Source organism: Melanaphis sacchari, unplaced genomic scaffold (assembly GCF_002803265.2).
Source record: "Melanaphis sacchari strain LSU unplaced genomic scaffold, SCAv2.0 Contig7_pilon_pilon, whole genome shotgun sequence".
NCBI classification, from domain to species: domain Eukaryota; kingdom Metazoa; phylum Arthropoda; class Insecta; order Hemiptera; family Aphididae; genus Melanaphis; species Melanaphis sacchari.
The window spans coordinates 4,342,441-4,366,071 of NW_020271560.1; the positions used below are offsets into that span (position 1 = coordinate 4,342,441).

At 22.5% G+C, this 23,631-nt stretch overlaps 2 protein-coding genes across 3 annotated transcripts; both read right to left on the reverse strand.

The window, feature by feature from the left end:
* Positions 1-4,458: 4,458 nt before the first annotated feature.
* LOC112601667 (cell division cycle protein 27 homolog) lies at positions 4,459-12,613 on the reverse strand. 2 transcript variants are annotated; one of them, XM_025349399.1, is made up of 16 exons: positions 12,450-12,613; positions 11,624-11,699; positions 11,320-11,467; positions 10,878-11,157; positions 10,704-10,813; positions 9,819-9,992; positions 9,086-9,206; positions 8,858-9,001; positions 8,605-8,797; positions 8,360-8,540; positions 8,076-8,301; positions 7,862-7,989; positions 7,196-7,313; positions 6,879-7,082; positions 6,684-6,822; positions 4,459-4,498 (listed from the first exon to the last, which is right to left on the reverse strand). In XM_025349399.1, the coding sequence occupies exons 1-16, from the start codon at positions 12,471-12,473 to the stop codon at positions 4,488-4,490; spliced, it is 2,277 nt and encodes a 758-aa protein (XP_025205184.1). In that variant the 5' UTR covers positions 12,474-12,613; the 3' UTR covers positions 4,459-4,487. The 2 variants fall into 2 exon arrangements, with proteins under 2 accessions (XP_025205184.1, XP_025205183.1); XM_025349398.1 differs by having other exon boundaries at positions 9,819-9,995.
* A 3,692-nt stretch (positions 12,614-16,305) lies between these two features.
* LOC112601711 (rab-like protein 6) lies at positions 16,306-23,462 on the reverse strand. Its single transcript, XM_025349458.1, has 11 exons — positions 23,216-23,462; positions 20,094-20,237; positions 19,910-20,016; positions 19,566-19,816; positions 19,050-19,190; positions 18,780-18,982; positions 18,462-18,674; positions 18,207-18,387; positions 16,894-16,981; positions 16,665-16,802; positions 16,306-16,489 (listed from the first exon to the last, which is right to left on the reverse strand). The coding sequence occupies exons 1-11, from the start codon at positions 23,379-23,381 to the stop codon at positions 16,382-16,384; spliced, it is 1,740 nt and encodes a 579-aa protein (XP_025205243.1). The 5' UTR covers positions 23,382-23,462; the 3' UTR covers positions 16,306-16,381.
* Between the last annotated feature and the right edge of the window lie 169 nt (positions 23,463-23,631).

Here is a 23,631-nt window from a genome sequence, read left to right on the forward strand (position 1 = left end):
GCTTATTACAATATCAATGAAAATAGAGAATAAGAAAATAAAATGTTAATAAGTGGTGTAACTGAATTGTAATATTTTGTGATTAAGCTGCTTATTTTCTTTTATAAATATAAAAAAATCATTAATATTTATTTTATTTTGTTTTTATAACATTAATTACTTATCAGTGTAATTCCTTTGTTTGATATGTATTTAAAATATGAAAATATTAAGATCTTCAGATTATTTATACAGATTTTCTTTCTTATTAAATATGTATTACTATCACTTACACCAAATTAACTAAAGGTTGATTGTATACCCAAAGTCTGATGAAGTAATCTGCATACATATTAATTGTTCCTGAACATTGAATACCAGTCAACCAATATTTTACTCAGTGGCTTTGGTGTTACTATTCAGAGTGCTACAATTAATTTAAAAGAAAAATACTGGAATAGTAGCATTTTATAATTTATCAATGGAATTTCAATAACATATAAAATATTCAAATTTTACATTTATTTGTTATTTTTGAAACACAAAGATTACACAAATTATGGTAACTATAAATATTTCTTAAATTAATATATATAATGTAGAAAATCTGTAAATTAATATTTTTACCAATGGCAGGTTATAATTAATATTTACATAATGGAATTGTTAACTTTTTAGATCTAAGTAAAATTGATCAGACCAATTTATTACTATAATAATTAAGATTCAGATTTGAAAGCAATATAATCAATAAATTAATAAACACTTAAAATCTGTTGAAAAACTAAAATAATACTTAATCTATAGTTAGTATAGGTTCTTTGGTAAACACTAATTTAACTTTATCAAATACTCTATAGATATGTCTAACAGTGATAATAAAGCATATTATCCATAAAAATAATTTTAAACCAACATCAACAATGCATCATTTTCGCAAGCTTTTATTAATTTTTATTGTAAATATGTATAATATTATTATGATTAATTAATAATTAAATAAAAAAGCAAAAATAATATTTACCCATTACCTTAGAAATTAAATGAATCACATTTTTTTATTTAAGACTTTTTTTTAATTTAGACTTTATACTATACCCTTACAGGTATGAGGGGGTTATATTTTACCCACATAAATGCCCACTTTAACTGAAACATTAAGGTACATAATACCCATTAAATAATTTTCTAATCACTATTTGTTTTTATTATTATATTTTGGTGTTCTATAATTTTTGAATATTCTAAGTGACTCAATTTAGTCATTAAAATTACTTAGAACTCTTACTTCTTAGTAACAACTTAACACAACCAGGCAACTAGATTTTTATATTGTGATGAAAAAGAGTTTTTAGATATGATGGAAGACAAATTTCTACAGACTGATACAAGTTTATGCTTTAATTTTAACTATTAACCATATAATAATAATGTATTACTCATAATCTGTTATTTTGTAGATGTCTCATGTCTGGAAAATAAATCATACAATAAAGCAATATTTAAGCTTTAGAACACTACATTTTCCAGTTTAACAGAGATGAATGGTTATATTGACGACAGCATCATGTTACATAACAATCCTATTCTTGGAATTAAGCAAGGACCAACTAATTAATTAGTAGATGGAATTCTATTCAATAGATATTACTTCAATAAAACTAAACAAGTAATTTGAAGTATAATTGCATATTATTGTATACATACATATAAACATATTTATACATCAATTATAATATTAACTGTACAATACCTATAGGTTATAACTTATAACTAATTAATAATATGTAATATTTATTATAGATTTTATACTTCAAAATTTTAAACTTAGGTTATTCAATTTAACATAGTAAATTATATGAGCATTAATAATGGACAAATGTCTATCTATATAATACTTTATTATTTAAATTAATATTGAATAATAACCACAAATATGGTCAATTATACAAGATTAAATGGTTCAGTTCATACTTTTTGGTACTTATAAGTCATAATATAATAGATAATTATCCATGTTTAAATAGAAAATTGCATTAATTAAAAACAATTTTAATGCACATATATAAAATAATATTAGATTATTACTTGGTGTATAAAATAGTTAATGTTTGTTTCAACATTTATTACAAACTAGGAACCAGTTAAATAAATTAGAAACTATAGACCAGTAACATTGATGTATTTACCCTTCTGATGCCTCAAATTTATTATACAAAAGAGGTGGTTTAACATTTATTTTATTTTTGTAAATACATGATTATTCTACTCATAAAATATAAATTCAATTGATTAAATTATAATTTTATTTCCCAATAACTATCATTAACTATGTGTTGTTTCATGTAATACATTAATTATATTAATTGAAATAATGATGATATTAATATTAGACATAGATACTTTAAATTTTTTAACTTAAATTTGGAAATATTTTTAATTAAAAAATAACTTTTCTGTAAACAGCAATAACAACTGTTTTTAAATTAAAAAAAAAAATTTATTTTAGCTGAAAAAATAAAACACCCAGTCATGATTTTTTAAATGTGAAAGAAACTAAGTAATTACTAAGTAAATATTCACTAGAAATTAACAATCTATTAGTTTTATTTTATTATATTTATGTTATATTTTACTATCACAATATATAGTGAATACCAAAATCCAAGTATGAGAATCATAAATATGTGAATAGCTATAATTTAAAAAATGTCTGTCTATAAAAATTTCTTCATCACTAATGTATTGAAATTAGTTTGTTATATGTATATATTATTTACATCCATAACATACAATGTATTCAAATTGAAGAATATTAAAATATAATTATTCATTATTAGAATGTAAATTGTATGTATTTTAAATGCTTTAATAGTACCTAGGTTTTTTGATAATACATTTTAAAAGAACAATAAAATGATTTAAAATAATTACATACTTGTCTTGTAAACTTGTAAATTAGTAGACAATAAATGATTTTAATATCAGAATTTATATTACTTGATAAATACTGTCACATTTTCTATTCTTAGAATAGATGTATTCAAATCAATGAGTAACATAATAATTAACTTTCTATCAATAAAGAACATTCTTTTCTTAAAATAAATCACTGTTGTTAACTTGTTGTTTTCATTATCAAGTTTTCTAAATTAAACATCTAATTATCTAAGTGTAAAACAACATTATCGATTAGGTCTGTACAATAAATATTTATTAATTAATACAGGTATAAAATTAACTTAAATTAAGTATTTAATCACAATCACAATTTAATTTAATTATAATTAATTACAAGTTCCAAATCAATCTATAGATAACCAACGCATTATTTAATATCAAGTTGAAATAGAGTAATAATTTAATTTAAATGTAAAAGTAAATTTAGTTTAATTTTATATTTTCTGAATTTTTCTTTAAGTGAAATAAAATATACATTTTTTTTATTAGTGTTTATAACATGTAACTGAATTATTACAAACATTAACGAAGAATATAATGATTTTAGTTACAAAATGTATTGATTATATTAAATATAAAATTATATTTGTCTAACATATAAATAAATATTAAACTTAAATACATTGATACATAGTGATGAAAGAAAAGGAAAATAATTTTTGTTCAGATACATAGAAACCCACACAATCGTGGTTGATATATTTTGCATATCAATTATTGTTTTATATATTTTTAAATGATTTCTAAAGTTAAATAGTTATTAATTGAATATTTAAAAAAAATTATCATAGATATTATTAATATAGTAGTAACGTTGTAATATACATCATTAAAAACTATAAAATGATCAATGTTAGTCAAATACAATTTTATACTTATTTTGTGGCTTAGATTTTTAGAGCTAGAACAAATGATATTTAATAAATTAACTCGTTATTCTGACATTTTTCAACTAAATTTTTTTTATAAAAACAGTAACAATATAAATTAAACTAATAATTGTAATGTTCATATGAACTTTGAAATGTATATAATAATAGAAAAAATAATTAATTTATATTAAAGGTTTCTTACAAAATGTAGATTTACATTTCAAGATTTACAAAATGATCAGATATTGGCAATAACATATACCACGTAAATTTAGATTAATAAATATTATACACAATAATATTATATTTTTAATAATAAAAATGAGCTCTAAAAATCAGGAACTTTAAAACAAGCCACAAAAATTACTAAATTAATAAAAAAACAAATTAAAAAAAAAAATAAACAAATGAAAATAGGAATTGTTAAAAATTATTTTGGTTCTACAAGATACTTTATCTGTAATTTTTAACCAAAAAACAGCTTTTGTTTTAATTATGCATCTCAACAGTCTTTTTTTTTATTATTATTATGTTTTTTTTTTTTTTTTTTTTGTAATAACCACTAAAAATAAATTTTAAGGCAATAAACAATTTAAAAATATTAGTTAAGAAGATAATATAAATTATAATGTTATAAAATAAATAAATACATAAACAAACAATTAAGTTACTGCATCAAGGGTCATCTAAAAAAATAAAAAATATATAAATGTATTATTAATAATTATATCATATTCCAATATATTTATTTTCATGATTTTGAATTATATAATTTCGATTTAACTTAATAAATTTCCTTAGGTATGTTAAGACTTATACTTTAATAATTTTGAACTTTAATTTTAATTAGTCACTATTTTCCATATCAAATTTATCAATAAATTAGTACAATTCGGTACAATTTTGATGATTTTTCATTCACTTTTTAATTTAGCTACAGATTATCATTAAAAATTACACAATACAATAATATAGCTTGATTTTATTTAATGACATGATAAATTACTTCATAATGTCCAATCTGTTATCCAATTGTATAATGGTCTTTAAATAAATAATAATAATTTATCATGTCATAAATTACAATTAATAATAATAGTCATGAGAAAAAAGTATTCTAAACTCCAGTAAAATATTACTTATTTCAAAATGACTATCAAGATATAAACAAAACTAATGATACACTCAATAATATAAGGCTATAATTAGAGTTCGGAATAATATTCTTTTAAATAGCCAAAATAAGATGCAAAAAATTGATAATATTCTTCTAATATTCTTTAAAAATCTGTAGTTAAATATACAAAAAATATGTTTTTACAGTAATATATTCTTCTAAATTAAAAATATACTTTTATATTAAAAAAAAATATAATCTAATTGATATATAAAGGTCATTAATTATGATACAATTCTATGTTTTCTAATATATATATTTATTATTTAGATAAACAATACCTAATAATTTAGCTTTAAAATTTTTTTAACAAAACATTTTATTAACTTATTCCAATTATAATTATTTCAATAATAATAGACTTATAACTTATTTAATATTATTTATAATGTTTTTCCCTACAACACAAAATATCCAAATTCCATAAAATTAATTGATATATATTCTCTAATATTCTTTTTTACATGAAATATTCTCAAATATGCAAAAGAAACTTTTGCCATTGAATCATATAATTCAAAATTTTTATAGATTTCAAATCGATATTTGACTGCATAAACTCAAAAAAAAAATATACAAAAGAATATTATTCCGACCTCTAGCTTTAACTAATTAGAAACTTTCTTACATTTTCAATCTTGAATGATTCTATAACAAGTCCTAACCTTTGTCAAAACATTTGGGATGCTTTAAAATTTTTTTTTTAAAACCTACAAATTAACTTTAAATGACATCATACTTTACACAACTTATACTTTGTTTAAGTTAATAACATAATCAGAAGCGATAAGTTTTCATCAGGCAAGGACATTAACATAATTAACTTGAACTCTTTAATAACGATTTAATACCCTCAAAAATATCCCTTATTGATTTAATATAATATTTGTTAAATTATATCAATTTGTCACTTGAAAAAATAAATAAAAATAAATATTACAAATGGTTTTGTTATTATGGTGTGATGTTACGTATGGTGAAGCAGCCATGGATGGGGTGGTTCCTATAAGTTATTTCAGGTTAATAGTTTTTTTTGAAGAGTTGCGTCTCTTACAGAATTTTAACTGTAACTGTGTCTATGGGTGGGGATCAAGCAATAGCTATTTGTCCTCTTCATCAAGTCAATTTAAACACCTATCATGTAATTTAGCTATGCCCCTATGCATTAATCAGCTGCTGACTATAATTCTTAACTTAAATAAAGTATATATTAATTTTATTTAACTAAAAAATAACTAATACATTTTTTTTTCTATTAAATCACACGTACTACACAAATACCACTATTTATTAATCATTATAATTACATTTCTTTACTCATTAATCATAATAATTGCATCCCAGTGTGATCATAAATTTAATTATCAATAATCTTAATTTTTGGATTAAAAACAATTAAATCCTTTAATGTTAAAAAAATAAAAATAAAATACTAGAAGTAAAACCTTAATATATATTTAAAAACCATACATTCTCACTTTACTAGTTTTAATGTTTAAGTAAATTAATTATTAATTAATTGTTTACTACTAAATTACAATATAATATTGTTGCATGATAGATTTGATATGATAAATAGATGATAATATTTACAATAACCATAAACTTTATATACAGCTTTAGTAAACATTATTTTACAATTAATTTAAACAAAAAATGATTACATTTACCATGTATTTCAGATATATACTAACCTGAATCATCCAATGGTGATTGATTATTTGTCGGATCTATTGCTTCTTTAATTTGATTACTAGCCCCTTTTGGATCTAAGTCAGTTGCTCTATTAAAGTTCATTAATGCCAAGTGTATGTTGCCTAGTTTTTTATGTACCTAAAAAAAAAAATGTTAATAAAAAACTAGTAGAAATTAATAGTTTTATACCATACTTTTCCAGTTAAAAAATAGACTAGAGATTCTTTTGGCACAATTTCTTTCAATTCTTCTAACTCATACAATGCTTCAGGTAATTTACCAAGTTTAGAGTAAATTTGTGCTCGTTGATATTTACACATTGGATGTTTAGGTTCTAATGTTAAAGCTATATGTAAAGTATGTAATGCTTGATCAGGTTTATCCATACTATTTTGTACCTATTAAAACATTACAACAAAATATAGAAATTTGAAGTACTAAATTTATAATATAAAATATAATGATGATTTAGAAGATTTTGATTTAGGTTAAAAGAATTTATTTTACTTACAACGGCAATATGACACATGATTAAAGCGCTACTATGATTTATTCTAAGAGCTCGTTTATAATGCATTTCAGCTAATTCATACCGTTCTTGTTTTTGATAAATAGCACCAATTCCATACCTAAAATAAATGTATAGATCATTATAATGTACTGTTAGACAATGTAAATAGATTTATGATACAAATAAGTTAAAATTAGTTTAAATCTTTTAAAAATTGCAATGAATATAATAAATAATAATATATGGAGTAACATAAAACTTAAAATTTCCTACAAATATTTCATAAATAACAACAAAAAAAAACTAAAATCATTATTTTTCAATTAAATATACAATTAGTAATCATTTGAACTTGAAATAGCTTTCAAAAAAAATTGTAAATAAAACTTATTTGTTGTTGCGAATAATTTAGAAAAATACTGAGCATTTTAAATTTAGGACCCTTTCCATAATACCAACTAAAACTAATTTTCTACTTAAAACAACTCTCAATGTTAAAAATTGATGAATTTTACTGATCCTAATGATAATAGACAACAATAAAATTATTATATAAAAAACAGATTTGGGATCATTCAGAAAATAACAACATATTTTACTTTAAAAAATTTAAAAATCTAAAAATTTATGGATAGAAGTAAAACTAATACATAATTATTGTTTTACCAAGATTTGTAATGTCTTGGATCTAATTTGACAGCTTTCTGGAAACAAGTAATAGCTTTTTCCAATTCTTCTGTGACTAAATATTCATTACCTAAAAGTGCATATGCGTATGGAAAATCTGGATTCACCTATAAATAAAATTAAAAAAATATAAGTATACTATTTTTTCAGTGTTAAAAAAAAAAAAAAGCCAATGTTATAAACTAATACTCACTTGTATTGCTCTTTGAAAATATTTTATTGCAGTATGGTGTTCTTTTTGTAAAGAAAAGCAATTGCCAACAACACACCACGTAGATGAAGAATTTCTATCTAAAGCAGTCATATCTTGTGCTAAAGCAGATAAAGCTACCTCTTTCTGTTGATGCCATAAAGATGTACTATAAAGTTCCATTAATGTATCCCTGTATGGTTCTTGTTCTTTAACTTCACTAAAATATCTATGGAAAATCACACAAATCAATGATAGTAACGTACAAACAATAATCCAATAAATACTTTATTGATTGTAAGTAATCAGACTGTTCACAATATGCTTTTCCGATCATTGATAATACAAAACCAGTTTTATATTGTCGTGGTGGTAAACTTTGAAATAATTGGATTGCTTTTTTACAATTAAATTTTGACAGTTGCAAGTATGCTATTCCAATATCTCTTAGTAATGATAAAAGTCCTTCTACAAAATTAAATATAAAATTGAAATATTTAATACTAATAACATAGTAAATAGTATTTATTACCTGTAGTTTTTTTTTGTAAATTAAGAGCTTGTTGAGCAAGTGTTTGTGTTTCTACTTCCATTACTCCACGCTCTTTTGGATGTCTTTCAGTTATATCAGCAAAAACTGATTTTTTGGGAATCAATCCACTTTTTATTTTACGCGTGGCCGATTTTGGGCTAGCAAACTTTTTATTCGGGCTCTTAGTATTTTCCTGTTAAAAATAATTTATTTATTAATTTCAAATATATACTTAATTAAAAATAAAATATACCTTAACCGAACAATTGTTGGTAATTATTCGACTACTACGTCTTACAACATGTGACATTGGACTTGAAGGCATAGTTATTTGTTGTGTGCCTAAATTGTTAATATTACTTGTATTTCCTGACTGACTAAAAACTGGTTTAGAACTCTATCAATAACATTAAAAATATATTTTAAAGAACACCAACGATTAAATAGATTTTAAAATAAATTAAAAATATTCTAAACTTACTCTTTTAGATATGAATTTATGATCATTAGTTTCATTTAATGTAGCTGAAGGAACTAAAACCATTGATTGAGATGAACAAACAGACAAATTATCTGAATTTTCTAGAGGGAATACTCCAAAACTATTTTCAAAATAGAAAATATTAATTTATTTTTTAAAATTAATACTTATGACTATTAATAATAAAACTATAACCAAATGCATAGTTAAATCTAAATCCACCATAATATAATTTTGAAGTATAAATATACTATCTTATTAATATCAATAATACTGATAAAATTAACTGACTAAGATATTAAGCTAGTGTACACTATACATAAATGATCCGTAATACGACAATAATTATAAAACTAGTGCCTTACTTAGCAACAAGGTCTATAACAAACAGTTGAAGATAGAGGAGTGTTTTATGGAATAGTATTAAAAGTCAAGAGTCAAAACAGAAATTAATATTTTTATAGATAAAAAAAGTCATTAATTGATTTAAATTCATATTTTAAGAAGTCTTAATAGTTTTCCTTCAACATAAGAACGTTAAATGAATACAGGAATGTTCATATAATATGATATTACCATCTATTATAACATTTATATAATGATATAAATAAAGTTCAACAACTTAAACTTATTGTACTTAGTATACTCTGTGGGAAAATAATTTACCTGAAATTACATCAGACATTTGGTTATGATTTTATTAAAAAAAGAAAAATAGGTGTGGTTAATTTACCTTGGTGTCAGTGGACTGTAAGCATTTTCATTAATCACTTTTACTTTTCTTCCCAATGGTCGAACAAATATAGCTTTAGCATTATTCATATCAGGTGTAAATGGCTGTATACCACTGGATATTGAACTATTACTACTAGGTACAGACATGTTAACCATTTTTTGAGCTGGTGTACTACTAAAATTTAATAATAAATTATCATCAATATAAGTGTAACATAATAGTATTTAAATATATTGACTGTTATAACTATTTCAAAATCATTAAGATGTTTAAGTATTTTTAAGGTTCAGTGAATTACTCTGATAGTCACAAAACTTATATAGTTTTATAAGAGGATAACAAATTTGAGACTGTAATAATATCTTCAGCAATTAAATTACAACATAGAAAGCAATACATAGAACATAATATAATACCAGTATAAGTATGAAGATTTAAACCGACAAGTTCAGTTAAAATATAACAATTATATTTTGAAAGTTATTACCATATTAACATTGTTACTATCTATGCCACATAAAATAGTAAAATAATTATACAATATAATTTAATGAATTATAACGAAAATTATTTTAATGTTAATATAAATTCGTTTAAAATGGATAAATAGATTAAAATTTCATACTTTAAGTAAAATTTTTGATACATGACATAAGAAAATAATTTAAATTATAAAAGCACTATTAGACTATTACCTAAACTTTATACATTTAATTCATAATATTTGAGCGAAATAAAATATTTCAGTGTTTGATAAATCTTATTTTTAAACCTAAACTAATGTTTAATGCATTTCATGAATGTTGCAATAAGAATCTCAATAATATGTTAAGCATTTTACTTAATGATGACATTCAAAGTGTTAAACTATTATAAACTTACCTATTAAATGTATTTATTGATTCATATGAAAGATTATATGTTGATAAAGGTGTTGAATTGACATGAGAATTTGAACCGAGGCATTTATTAAAATTCTCTAAGTTGTCCACCTAAAAAATAATAATATATAAATAAAAATACAATTTATAATATTTAAAATGTTTAATATTTTACCCTAAATATTTTAGTAGGTTCAGGATCAGGTTTAACACCTCTGTCACACAGGTCTTGGAATGATTGCCACAAAAAAGGATTTAAATACAGAGCCTTCCGACAAGCCTCAGCAGCTAAATGTGATCTTTCAGAACGCCACCAAATATGACTTATCAGTTGCAAAGCAAATGGAGCACTGTCACCATAATCAGAAATTATGGTTTCAATAAAAGATGAACATGATGAAGATGATATTAAATCACCTACGTTACCGGTTAACACAGTTTCTGCTTCAGACAACCTACAAGTTGATTAAACAAATTAATAAATAAGTACAAAACTACAATATTCATAAAAATAAAATAAATCTATAAATTATATACTAGTATATAGTTAAAAATTCCCTAAAAAGAAAGTTACTATTATAAATTATTATCTAAAATGTACAAAAATGTAACTATACTTGTGAAGATCAACACAACAACGAGCAAGTAAAAATTTGCATTTTTCTGAAACTATTTTTTTTCCACTCAAAATTGTATATGCTTGGGATGGTTTACCCGATCGATAATAACAGGTAGCCAATAAATAGATGCTTTCATCTGAATCAACTGAAAAATAATTTTTGAATACATTATTAAAATCAATAGAATATTAATTATTAAAAAGTAGTAACAACAGTAGTTTTTTGGTGATATAATATTTATTAACTAAAAGATTCTGATCAATGGAACATTATATTTATATAAAAATATTTAAAAACTTACATTCTGCACATAATCGTTCTGCAAGGAATATTGCATCTGAATAAGCATAATGGTTTAAACAATGCCAAATTGCAGCCTGTAAAATAATAAATTACATAAATAAATATATTATATAATATAATAATAAGATGTTTTTATACTATAAGTTAAGAACTGTGACTTTCCTTTTGTTGACAAAGAATATTGATGATTATGATATGAAACTGATTTAAATAAAATTATATCAATTATACATAAATATCCTTTAATATTTAGAACACATATAAATTCAATTAAATTTATAATAGTTTCATTCTTTTAAATAAATAATAAAAAATATAAGATAGCCTTCAGTTTTTTTGTATACTCTAATCAAATAAACAATTATATAGTTCATAGAATTAAATATTAAATTATTTATGTATACATTTGAGACTAATCAGATTATTTTTGTTTTTAAAACTTAGAAAAGAAAAATATTCAACTGTATAGGTAGGCAGCTATTTATTTAATTGCTGTTTCAAAAACTTGAAAAATAAATCCTTTGATGATATTATATTTTTGTTTTTATTATAAATATACTATACAATCACTTAGATGTTATTAAAATAATTTGAATGATAACTAATTATTTTTGAACAACCTATTTTTTGTACATTATACCTATAATAACTTAATGTATCTTAAGCATTACAAAAAAATGTGTTCACATTAGAGTAAAAAAATGTACCGGTTCTATTTATCTGATCATTTTTTATAAGAAATATGTTTATTCCACATTTTAAACTTCAAAACCATCAATAATCATTGTTGACATAGGTTTTGTTCGCGAAAACTAAATACTTACTTGAATAGGTTCTTGAATAATCATCGTAAACAATTAAATGTATTTATATGTAGGGTATATATATGCACTATAATAATGGTTATTAGTTTAACGTAATTAAAACACAACCACAATTCAATGAGAAATTAAAACTAAAATTAGGAAATTAATGTAAAATTTTTTTATTAACTTACGACTTTATCAAGTAGTGAAAAAATGAAAGAAGCAAAATTGATAAGAATGACAACTGTACCAACTTACTTTTATATCGTGTACATTGATTTTCATTTTTGTTTAATAACATTGAACTACTTACTTATTAATTAATAATAAACATTAATTTAACTAATTTAAGTACTTTAAATATTTATTTGAGATGCTTCACATCATTCTTACTACTCAATTAAAATTCTTTTTTTTAACTTTAACAATTTAAATTTAAAATAATGTAATAGTCTACTTAACTGTAAGGGATATTTTTATGATAACCTGTAACACAACATTTTCTTTATTCATATTTTAAACGTTCGATGACAACATTAATAACGATAACGGTATTTCCAAATTGTCAATAATGTCAATGGCAAATTAGTAATTACATTCCAAATTCCAATATTGACCATAAACGGCATTAAGTATTAACCAATTACTCAAAATAATTTTCAAAGGAATTTAAATTATTTGATTTGGTACCAGATACTCATGAATCATAATTTTTATTTTTTAATATTTAACAAAATGACAGGTGTATGTGTGTGTAGTCATTGATTTTATAATAGTATAAAACCAATAGTAAAGTGAATTAATAACAATAATAATATATATGTGATGTTTGTGGTATTAATTTATTAGTGCAAACTGCAACTATCATAAAGTACTGTAACAACTATCGATTTTTTATTACTTAATCAAAATTAAACTTATAGGTACTTATGACGAAGAGCTTTTAAAATTAATTGTATCTACTATTTAATCAACACAGTAGAGCAACTTTTTCTATTATTTAAAAAAATTATATTTTATTGCTGTTAAAGGAATACAGTATTTTAATTCTAAATTATAAAAAAAAATTTTTTTATTCATCAAATTAAATTTGAATGTTTTATACCATACATTTTATCTACTTACGTAAATAATGTAACTATAATGAAAAAATTACTAATTAACTAAAATCAAATAACTAAATCTATATAATATAGTGTATAATAATTTTTATGAACGTTTGAGTTTGAGAAGATACTTGAATTGCAAAATGTGGAAATTATTTATTTATACTAAACTCATACAAATTTTAGTATTCATATTTCATAGCTAAAATTTGAACAAGTTTCCATGTAAGTTTTGCTTACTAGAAGAATTATATATTAAGTAAAAAATTATAATTAAGAGATTTTAGTTTTTTTTAACACAATTCAAAAAATATATAACATATCAACTTGAAACATTTAACTGATATAAAATCATCATTTCCTTTATTACCATTGAAATCTTCAAAATATTTTTACTGATTTTAGCTAGTAATAACTAATAAAGATTTAGATTTTTTTTATAAGTGTTTATAAAAATTGTTAAAATATATATTTTAAAATCTTGAAATACAAGATCTTATACACAGAAGTTGTTATAACAATTAAATTTTTTTTTAATATGCATATTTTGCATGATTTTAAAAGATTTAAACAAAAAATAACGATTTTATTTTTTTTGTTATGATTCAATATATTATATTCGTGAAGTTTTTTGCTTATTTTTATTTTTTACCTCTTAATGCCTGCTATAATTGCAAAGCTATTATAAAATGAATTAATTTTATTTCATTGGAAGAAAACTCTAATCTAATTTTTTTAATTTATGATCAAACAGTAAAGTAATTCAAGTGAATGTGACCAACTTGTTTTGAATAACAATAGCCTTACCCTACCCTTCAGTTTGGTTTGGTCGTAAGTTATAACTTGTAGATTCAACAATGGCATATCCAGAGTTGTATGACACGTACCTAATGAGCCACAATCCCGTGAATCCAGAGAGTCTATCAAAGAATGTGTGGAAATCAAAAAATAGATTATTATTTTTAAAAAATTTAAAAAAATATTAAAAATACAACATGGTCTTAAATAAAAACTATATCTTCATAAAATAAATTTAATTTAATATTTAGAAAAATTAATGACCTACACTTTTACATTATTTTATGTGTAGTGTTTACTCGATGACTTTGCGGTTATAAATTATAATAGTAGAACGAATAAGATATAGGTACTCTACATTTAGAATGGTACCTATAAGCTGTGACCGATATAGAGATAAATTTTGTGGGTAGTGGATACATATCCCTTTTACCCTCTTTTTACATATTTGTCAGGCTAAGGGCCTGCTACATTATTTTGATCTAAGTTATAGTTTATGCCACTGGATTTAATATTCATTGTCAAAGGCCTTTGATAAATATTCCACGTTGATGGCAGATCGTGGATACGGCGATGGAATATATCAGTTTGATACCATTATTTGTATGATATTTATTTATTTATACCAAACTTAGTTCTTACATATAAGACCCATGCACATGAGTGCTATCAAATGAACTTACTAAGCCAGTTTAGGAGAGTGAACTTGGTGACACTCATTTAACAGAATTCAATTAAACCTATTCAACAATTTTATTGGATGTTTGTCAGACCAATTGCATAATTGTTTTTTTTTTTTTTTAAATTAATTCATTCTAATGCTTTATTTTCTATTTAAAAAGCTATACAAAATACACTAAATAGTAAATATACTAAAATTATTATTAATCCATCACATATTTTAAACTTAAAGATAGTACATGCATTTTCCTAAGTATATTTTATATGAAATAATACAAACATAATTTATTAAGCAAAAAATGATTTTCAATTACATTAATTAGTGCTTCAATCAGTTTTTTCAAAATCTACATTGACTATAAAATGATTAAGATACGCATCTCTCTCATTACATTTTTCTAAAAAACCTTTTTAAACTGTTTTTCATAAAATGTAGATTGTAGACAGAGTATTTATTTTTAATAAGCAAAATGTAAACGAAATACTAATATTATTATAGTCCTCATTCGATATAAATTATGTAGTTAATTATTAAAATGCAGTTGACAATAATGTATCTACCACAGTACCATTCAAGAACAATTTTAAGTTTTTGATAAATATTTTTAACCTATGATTATGGCAAACATTTTAATATTATAAACATATATTATGATAAATTTATTTGTTTTGGTCTGCTAATAATATTGGGATAATTTAAAATTACGTGTAATAGGTATATAAACAAAATAACCAATTATCCATTTTTTTTTAATTATTATTAATTAATTGATTGTATTTTTAGCAATATTACAACTTCAATATTATGAGAACAAAAATTTAAAAACTTGAAGAACTGTGTATGTATAAATATTATACATAACTAAAGTTAACTTAATTGACATAACTTGTAATGTACTGTGTACAACAATACTAAAATACAACATTATGAATTATGTTAATTAAAATTATAGTCTATATATTATAGTTATGAGGTGTAATTGTTATGTCACTTTGAATTAGTTCATTTTAAAAAGTCTAGTTCATAAACCCTTCTAGATATGATACTTAGATAAATTCTGAAATTAATTTTGATAATGCTAAAATAATATAATGTACATTTTATAAATAAAATACAACAGTTATTTCAAAATTATATTTTAAAATATTAATATATTATCTTAGTATTTTAATATTTAAATTGTTCAAATTAATTTTCATTAAATAAAACTTTTAACTATTTTTTATTTTTTGATATTACTTTTTACAGTCATTATAATTTAACAACAATTAAGTAATATAAACAAAAATTGTTAATACAATAGAATTTATTTAAAACAAAACAATAAATATTCTATTAGTATAAAATATAAACATTAATCAACATTATTCATCATTCAAAAAACATTCTAAGTTTTCATACTCAGATTTAGAATTATTAGTCTTCTTTTTATTCTTTTTTTCACTTTTGCTCTTGCTTTTTTTTTCTTTTACCTAGATTTTAGACAAAATAAATTTTGTATTTGTTAAATTGTTTTATATAATTTTTAATCTGAACCTATGTTACAGTACTAAAGAATGAACCATTATTATCAAAATTTACAGATGCTATTATAGTTTATTACTTTACAACCATAACATTTTTAATTGAAAATTATTTTTATATTACCTTTTTAATAGCAACATTACTTAATCCATCTACATGTGGTTTTATTTCTTCGTCTTCTCCACCTTCTGGTCTTGGTCTTGTGGTATTTTGAATAGAAGACCAATTATTATCATTTGCCTCAATGTTGTTCTTTTCAATCTTAAGTAAAAATAATTATACTCTTAAACTTTATTATTTAAAAAAGTTATAATTATACCTAACTAAAAAATTAATTTTAAGTTTGTATCACCTTAATTCTACCAATATCTGGTGTAAAATCATCAGGATCTACATCAGCTTGATAACCTGCTACCATAGGATTTCCACAGTCATCATCACTAAAAAAATTAAAAATTAAAAACAAAAACATTAAAAGTAACTACATTTTGATGATTTGACTAGTTGTGTCCCGTGATTAATATCAAAACTTAATATTGTATTATATGAATCATAATTATACAATTCTGAGATGATATTAAATTATTATATAAGATCAAAATTATGGAAAAATACACAGATTTATAATGCAGAGAAAACCAAACAATAGAATAGAAACTTTTTTCCATATATATGTAGATATACTGTATCCACTGATAATCCAATATGATTAGGGTTATGAATTTAATTCATTATAAAAGTTATTAAAATTTAATAAAAATTATCTACTTAAATAACTATAATATAGAAAATATTAATTATAATTTATTTATAATAGAAAGAGACAATGTTTTTGAAAAGTTTAAAATTTAAATGAGTATTTTCTGAGTTATATTCATGTATTATTCTGCTAAAAATAATAGACTTATCAAGTAATAGTTTTATAAAAAATATAAAATAGTTGTGATTGGATAAATAATTACAAAAAACTAAAATTTTGAAATATCTATAATAACATAGAGTCAAATATCTTGAAATTAGTGTTTAGAAAATAATAGTATAAAAAAATCAGTAAACAATTTTAAGCCTCAACAGTTATTTAAAAATAATCTTAGAACTAAAATAAAAATAATATAACATCTGTTCAAATAGTTTGGAGATGTTTAGTAACTTAATTATTTATTTAAAATATATGGTTATCAAACTATAAAATGGACCAATTATATTGCAGAGGATATCTATATCTGGATATCTGGTGAAGAACATAACATGTCATATAATTATGTTGTTAATCTGCGGCTCTTAACCCAATCGCCAAATATACCAAGCTCAGATTGGAATACTAGTCAGTCGAGGAAGCAAATTTCAATAAGATGTTAATGTTACCAAGGATTAATAAAACTTTTGGCTTAGTTATTTATTTTTCAATTAAATAAATTAAAATGTAAAAAGAAAAAGACTAAGATACCTTGAGGAACACTCGAAGTATTCATACAGGGATTAAACACTAAATTATAAAGTTTTATTTATTGAGTTTTTGAGGTAGCATATGAGTATACCAAAGATAATAGTGGATAACTAATGCCAAAAAGGCATTGAGCTCACTCAATTAAAGGCCTTCAACAACTACATCAAATACTTTTATAAAATCAGTAAAAATATAGGTGATTAAATCATTTATTTTACCTTTCATCAGAATTCAACTCTGTTTCTTTAGATGTTTTAACAACAATATCCCCATGACCTGCATCTTCTAAAAATGATTTATCTAATTCGTCATCAGGGACAAAATCATCTAAGTTGTTAATGTTTAAATTTGAAGGTGTTTTTATATGAGGCTCTTCTTTAGAAATGTTAACATCTTTCTCTATAAAATAATAAAATAATTTAATACTTATCTAAATATTTCCTATTTCATATTCAAATATTGAGTACACTAACTTAATTCTATTTGCACAACATTAGACTTATTTCCAGGAAACATTTTTTGTGCAATATCTTGTGTCTTGGAATCCATTATTTTTGAGTTTTCAACTGGAGATTTTATTTCTTTTATATTAGGTGATGGTTTATTTAATAAAGGTAAAGGTAAAGTTGGGGTCACTGATTTGTTCTCTGCATCAGCTCTACGTTGTTTAGATAATCTAGATAAAAAATCTAAAAATAAAATTATAAAATACTTAACTATTATATTTGCATAACTATATACCTAAGCTATATTATTTTAAATTTTTATCAAATTAAAACTATTAATAGCATATTCATCATAATTTGCTTCATTACTCTGTTGGTAAACATCTAATTCCATAGTCATAATTTTAGTTTCACTTCCATTTGTTTCTAAATGATTCATTATATTTTCACGCTGGAGTTGTAAAAATGAAATACCAATCCATTTATAAATTAGCCGTAGACCAAAACCATTTGACATTGAGACTTCAGCATACCGAATAGGTGTACTCCTAAAATATTAAAATTATAAAAAAAAACAGAATTTATTTAAAAAATATTTATTAATCATTAAAATACCTGTTTAGTGTTTTCAAATAATAAATTATTTCATCTCCATTGACACTGCGATGATGATTCATATCACAGTGGTTTCCTAATACTAATACTGGAATATTATCAGGAATTTTAGGTAATTCATTGTATACATAATCCAATGTCCTAAAAAGTTTAACCAAATAAAACTGAATATTAACGAAAAACAAGATTGTAAGTAAAACTGAAAATTTGAATGACTATTAAAATGTTTTAAAAATTAAGATATAAAATCTGTTACAAAAATTAATTTTACAATTTATGAGTAATAAGATAATAATTTCATTTTTCTTAAATTCATGCTTGAACATTTTTAATTTAACTTAAAATAATTTAAATATTAAATTATATTAAATTTGATCAAGATTTAAAACATTTTATTACTAATATTGTATAATTTTAATAATCAAAATCATTGTAAAAATACTCAGTGCATTGAATTAAAAATGAAATTAATTAAATAAAAAAATATATTTATATATTAGGAAATTATTTTAATACCATCTTTTAGTGATGTCTAACACTAGTAAGACACCATTTGTACATCGGTAAACATCAACTAGTTCGGCATCCAAAACAGGAGTATCTTCTACTGGTACAGGAGATAATTTAACTTTATCATGTTCAGTTTTTAAAACATCACAGGACTTAGAAGATGTCAACGGTCTTCTTTTTCCTTTATCAACTACATCCCACACCTCAACTTTTACAACATCTTCGGTGTTCTTATAACTCCATTGAATATGAGCAACCTTAAATAAAATACTTATGATAATATTTAACTTAGAAAAATATTATAGCATATATTTAAATGACTGTTAAATAATCTATGATTATAATTATACTTGGATTTCATCTGTTTCTTCATAATTTGCTAGAAATGGCTTTCCTTGTAGACGGTTCCATAGACAAGTTTTACCAACATTTCTATCTCCTTTGATAACTAATTTCACTGAAAATCAAAATATATTATCAAATAGAATAAAAATTGGAATGTGAAAAAAACTTTATATAAATACAAATACTAACAATTATATTGAATTCCTTTAGAAAAAGAACGTTGTAAATCTTGAGGCAATGCTTTTGGATGAGCAGCAGTATTAACAGTTGAATCTTTTTCTACAGTTTTGTTTGCCAAACGTTTCAATGTTGAAAACATACCTATTTTTATAACTTTTGAACAGTTTAAAGAAGAAAAAGTAATTTTATAAATAAAAAACAATTAATGTTTACTGGGAATAAGTTAATTTATGGTTATTATGAATAAACCATTTTAATATTTATGATTAATTAAATTACTTTTCAATTTTTGCACATTTCATTTATTTATGAAGTTGAGGAAGTTTTTCCAAAAACATGTATCTTATATTTTTTTATCAATGTTATGAAACATTTTAATCAACTACCAAATAAATTATAATGGTATTATCTTAAATTTTGAAAAGTAATTGAAATTTCCACTAAAACAACAAGTGACAACAAGTGTGTACTGTGTAGTGTACACTACTTACTGTATAGTCACTACTCACTACTTTCTAATTTAGTAGTATTTATTATCAACAGCAAGTGGATATTGCATTGGTGCATTTAAAAATTATCTATGCTTGGCAGAATATTGATTTATGATAAGAAACACGATGAGATTAAAAAGTAAAAACATGTGTTTTCTAGAATCACATAAAATCAACAAACAAAATAACCCAATAACTTAAAAAACAAAATTAATAAAAAACCAATTTTGTATATTTGCTAATGCTTACATTTCATATTATTATATTATGATTAGTCATTAGTTCTAATTTTCCAATTATAATCAATTTATATTAATAATTTAATTGATCAGATGATAGGTGCCCTGGTTTTGTACCTTTACTCGTATTTATATCACAGTAATTAAATAATGAGTAAATAAATTAAAACAACATACCTAATACCTCAAATTTAATGTCAACATCTAAATAAAAAAGTAAAAGATATAAAAAAAATAAATATCATGTAGGTATTAAAATTTAAATGCAACCTTATATACCTGCTTATACAATTTTAATTATAACTATTATTGATCAACATTTATAATTAGAACTAATGTCTAATAGAACAATACACAGATTTTGTTTTATTAACATGGATTTTCTGAGTGGATTTTTTTTTTTCGTTTATTGACTCTGAGATATCTATTCTCTGTCTGGCCTTTAATGTTTTTTAAGCACTATATTGTATTATCAATATTTACTGTATTGAGCCTACTATATTATACGATGTATACTATCATTTATCAATTAATATTAAGCATTAAAAAATTTAAAACAAATACTTAGACTCTAATCGTGACGGTGAATATATTGATCTTACACTATTTTTGTTTATACCCGATGTCACCGTCGCCTTAAGGAGTTCGAAGCAGTAAAAGTGCATTAATCTTTAACTTTGAGGTAATGTTTGGTTGGCGGTTGCAAATTGGATTATTCATTTAGTACTTTTAGAGGGTCAAAAGTTAAAAGTGCCCAGTACTTTTTGATACAATCAGAGAAGACGTTAATTTTTACAGTTTTTGACAAAATCGATTTTGTATTTTTTATTGTGATTCAAAAATGAATAAATGTAGATAGATACTTGAGACTTAAAACTTACAAACCTTGATATGTATATTGTCTAAAAATCAATTTATATACTTTGAAAATTTTATTTCCTTTAATAAAATGTATAATATACATATATGTAAAAGTTTAAATCTTCATTCCTTACGAATTATGTTTTTGAATTTCAAAAAAATAATTAAATTATTTTATAGTTCTTTATATTTTGGATATGTAATTTTGTCCAAATTTTAACTTTGAATGCTTATATGAAAATAAAAAATGATGCTTAATTATATTTTTTGATTTTAGTATGATTTAGTATTTACTAAGTATTATTATGAGCGACCTTGTATTAAATTTCCAAGTCTTAGTTATAAAAATTCAACATCTTTTAAATTGTGGACTTCAAAATAATTTAAGAATTATCATGAGTTTGATGTGTACATATATCTATTTTGTCAAAATTTGATCTTCAAATGTTTAAAAATAGTACATATATACCTATTTTTAATATTTTTAAATTTTGGTCATCTTGTAAATGTATAATAATATTTACTTACCAAAAATATGACATACCTGTTATACTCTTATATTCATGCTATATTTTTAATTTTATTGAAATTTCTACTCATATATATAGGTACTTTATTTCCGATTTATGAATGCATAACAGAAAATCATACGGCTTAAATACTTAATTTAATTTTTTAACTGCTTCATGTTTAATATATATAGGTATCATATTTAAAAGTAAGTTTCTTTATTCTAGTGAAAATTGAAGATTTTTTTATAACTCATACCTATTAAAACAAGATGTGAACATTTTAAAACTCATAAACAATTTAAAATGATTAAATTAATTATCATACAATACTGTCATATTTAAAACAGTGATTCAATAGCTTTGTAAACACGAAACATTGCATAACCCTAGCGACTTCTTTAATAAAAAAGTTTTGTTCGGTCCAAAAAGGTCACTTGAAAAAACTCACTCGTTATGCTTACAACCAGGTTTTTACTTACAATTTTATCAAATTACTCTTGCCATATTACATACCTATTTTTTAATTTATAAAATATTTTTTCTTATTTTTACAATCAAACATTTTTTATTTACTAACAACATATTTACAAATATACTGTTAACTTACAATTAAACAAAAAAAAAAAAATAAATAAATATTTCAAGCTATTAGCATAGGCGTAACTAGACCTCTAAAATGCGGGATGCTGAAACTGTTAATATATCACAGAACCATGGTATATTTCACTAAAACAATAAGAGTTAGGTATAAAAAATAAGAAGTGCTAAATTTGAATTAGGAGGTGCTAAAAACTCTTTTGCACCCCCCTAGTTGCGCCACTAGGCCTATAGTGGATACGTTTTTGTTCTCATTTTTGGTAATACATTGATTACCTACTCAAAAATAAAACCATTGAATAAATTTTACTAATTCTATAATTAAACTAAGATTATTTATGATTACTAATAATACTTATTATAGCTGATATTATTATTGTAATTGTACATACGATGATATTTAGTTTCTTTTTTATAACATACCAACTTACATTCACGTCCTCGCATGTGTCTATTAAGTACATTATTCAGCGACAGAACACGGGCCACGGCAATAAAGCGTATTTTCACAAGACATCCCGCTATAGTGGAACCTGTGGAACCTGCTCGCTGGTAATGTATGGATATGCAGAAAAATTGATTTTCATAAAGCCGCATCGTATTCTTTCATTGAATCGGATAAATAAATGTATATAAACCAGTGGTGTATTTAGGTTTTTGACATGGGAGGGGATATGACTTTATAAATGAAGATACCAATAAGAATATTGTACAATATATTATAATATTTGAATTCTTGCAAATTTAATCAATTATTGATAAAAAAAAATGAAAAAAAAAAATAATTTCTTAAATAATATGATGACTATAATTATTTGTGTGTATAGAGCCAATAGAGGGGATTTAT

Bases quoted from the DNA above. Each gene is read 5' to 3' on its own strand.
- LOC112601667 (XM_025349398.1), bottom strand. From the start codon at position 12,473: ATGATTATTCAAGAACCTATTCAA. The intron at 8,798-8,857 runs GTATATTTTATT...TATTTTTAACAG, and splicing joins CCAACAATTGTTCGGTTAAG to GAAAATACTAAGAGCCCGAA. The intron at 7,990-8,075 runs GTGAGTATTAGT...TTTTATTTATAG, and splicing joins ATTTTCAAAGAGCAATACAA to GTGAATCCAGATTTTCCATA.
- LOC112601711 (XM_025349458.1), bottom strand. From the start codon at position 23,381: ATGCGGCTTTATGAAAATCAATTTTTCTGCATATCCATACATTACCAG. The intron at 20,238-23,215 runs GTAAGTTGGTAT...ACTGTTCAAAAG, and splicing joins ACACATGCGAGGACGTGAAT to TTATAAAAATAGGTATGTTT. The intron at 18,983-19,049 runs GTATTTTAATGA...TTAATATTTTAG, and splicing joins TATTTGAAAACACTAAACAG to GAGTACACCTATTCGGTATG.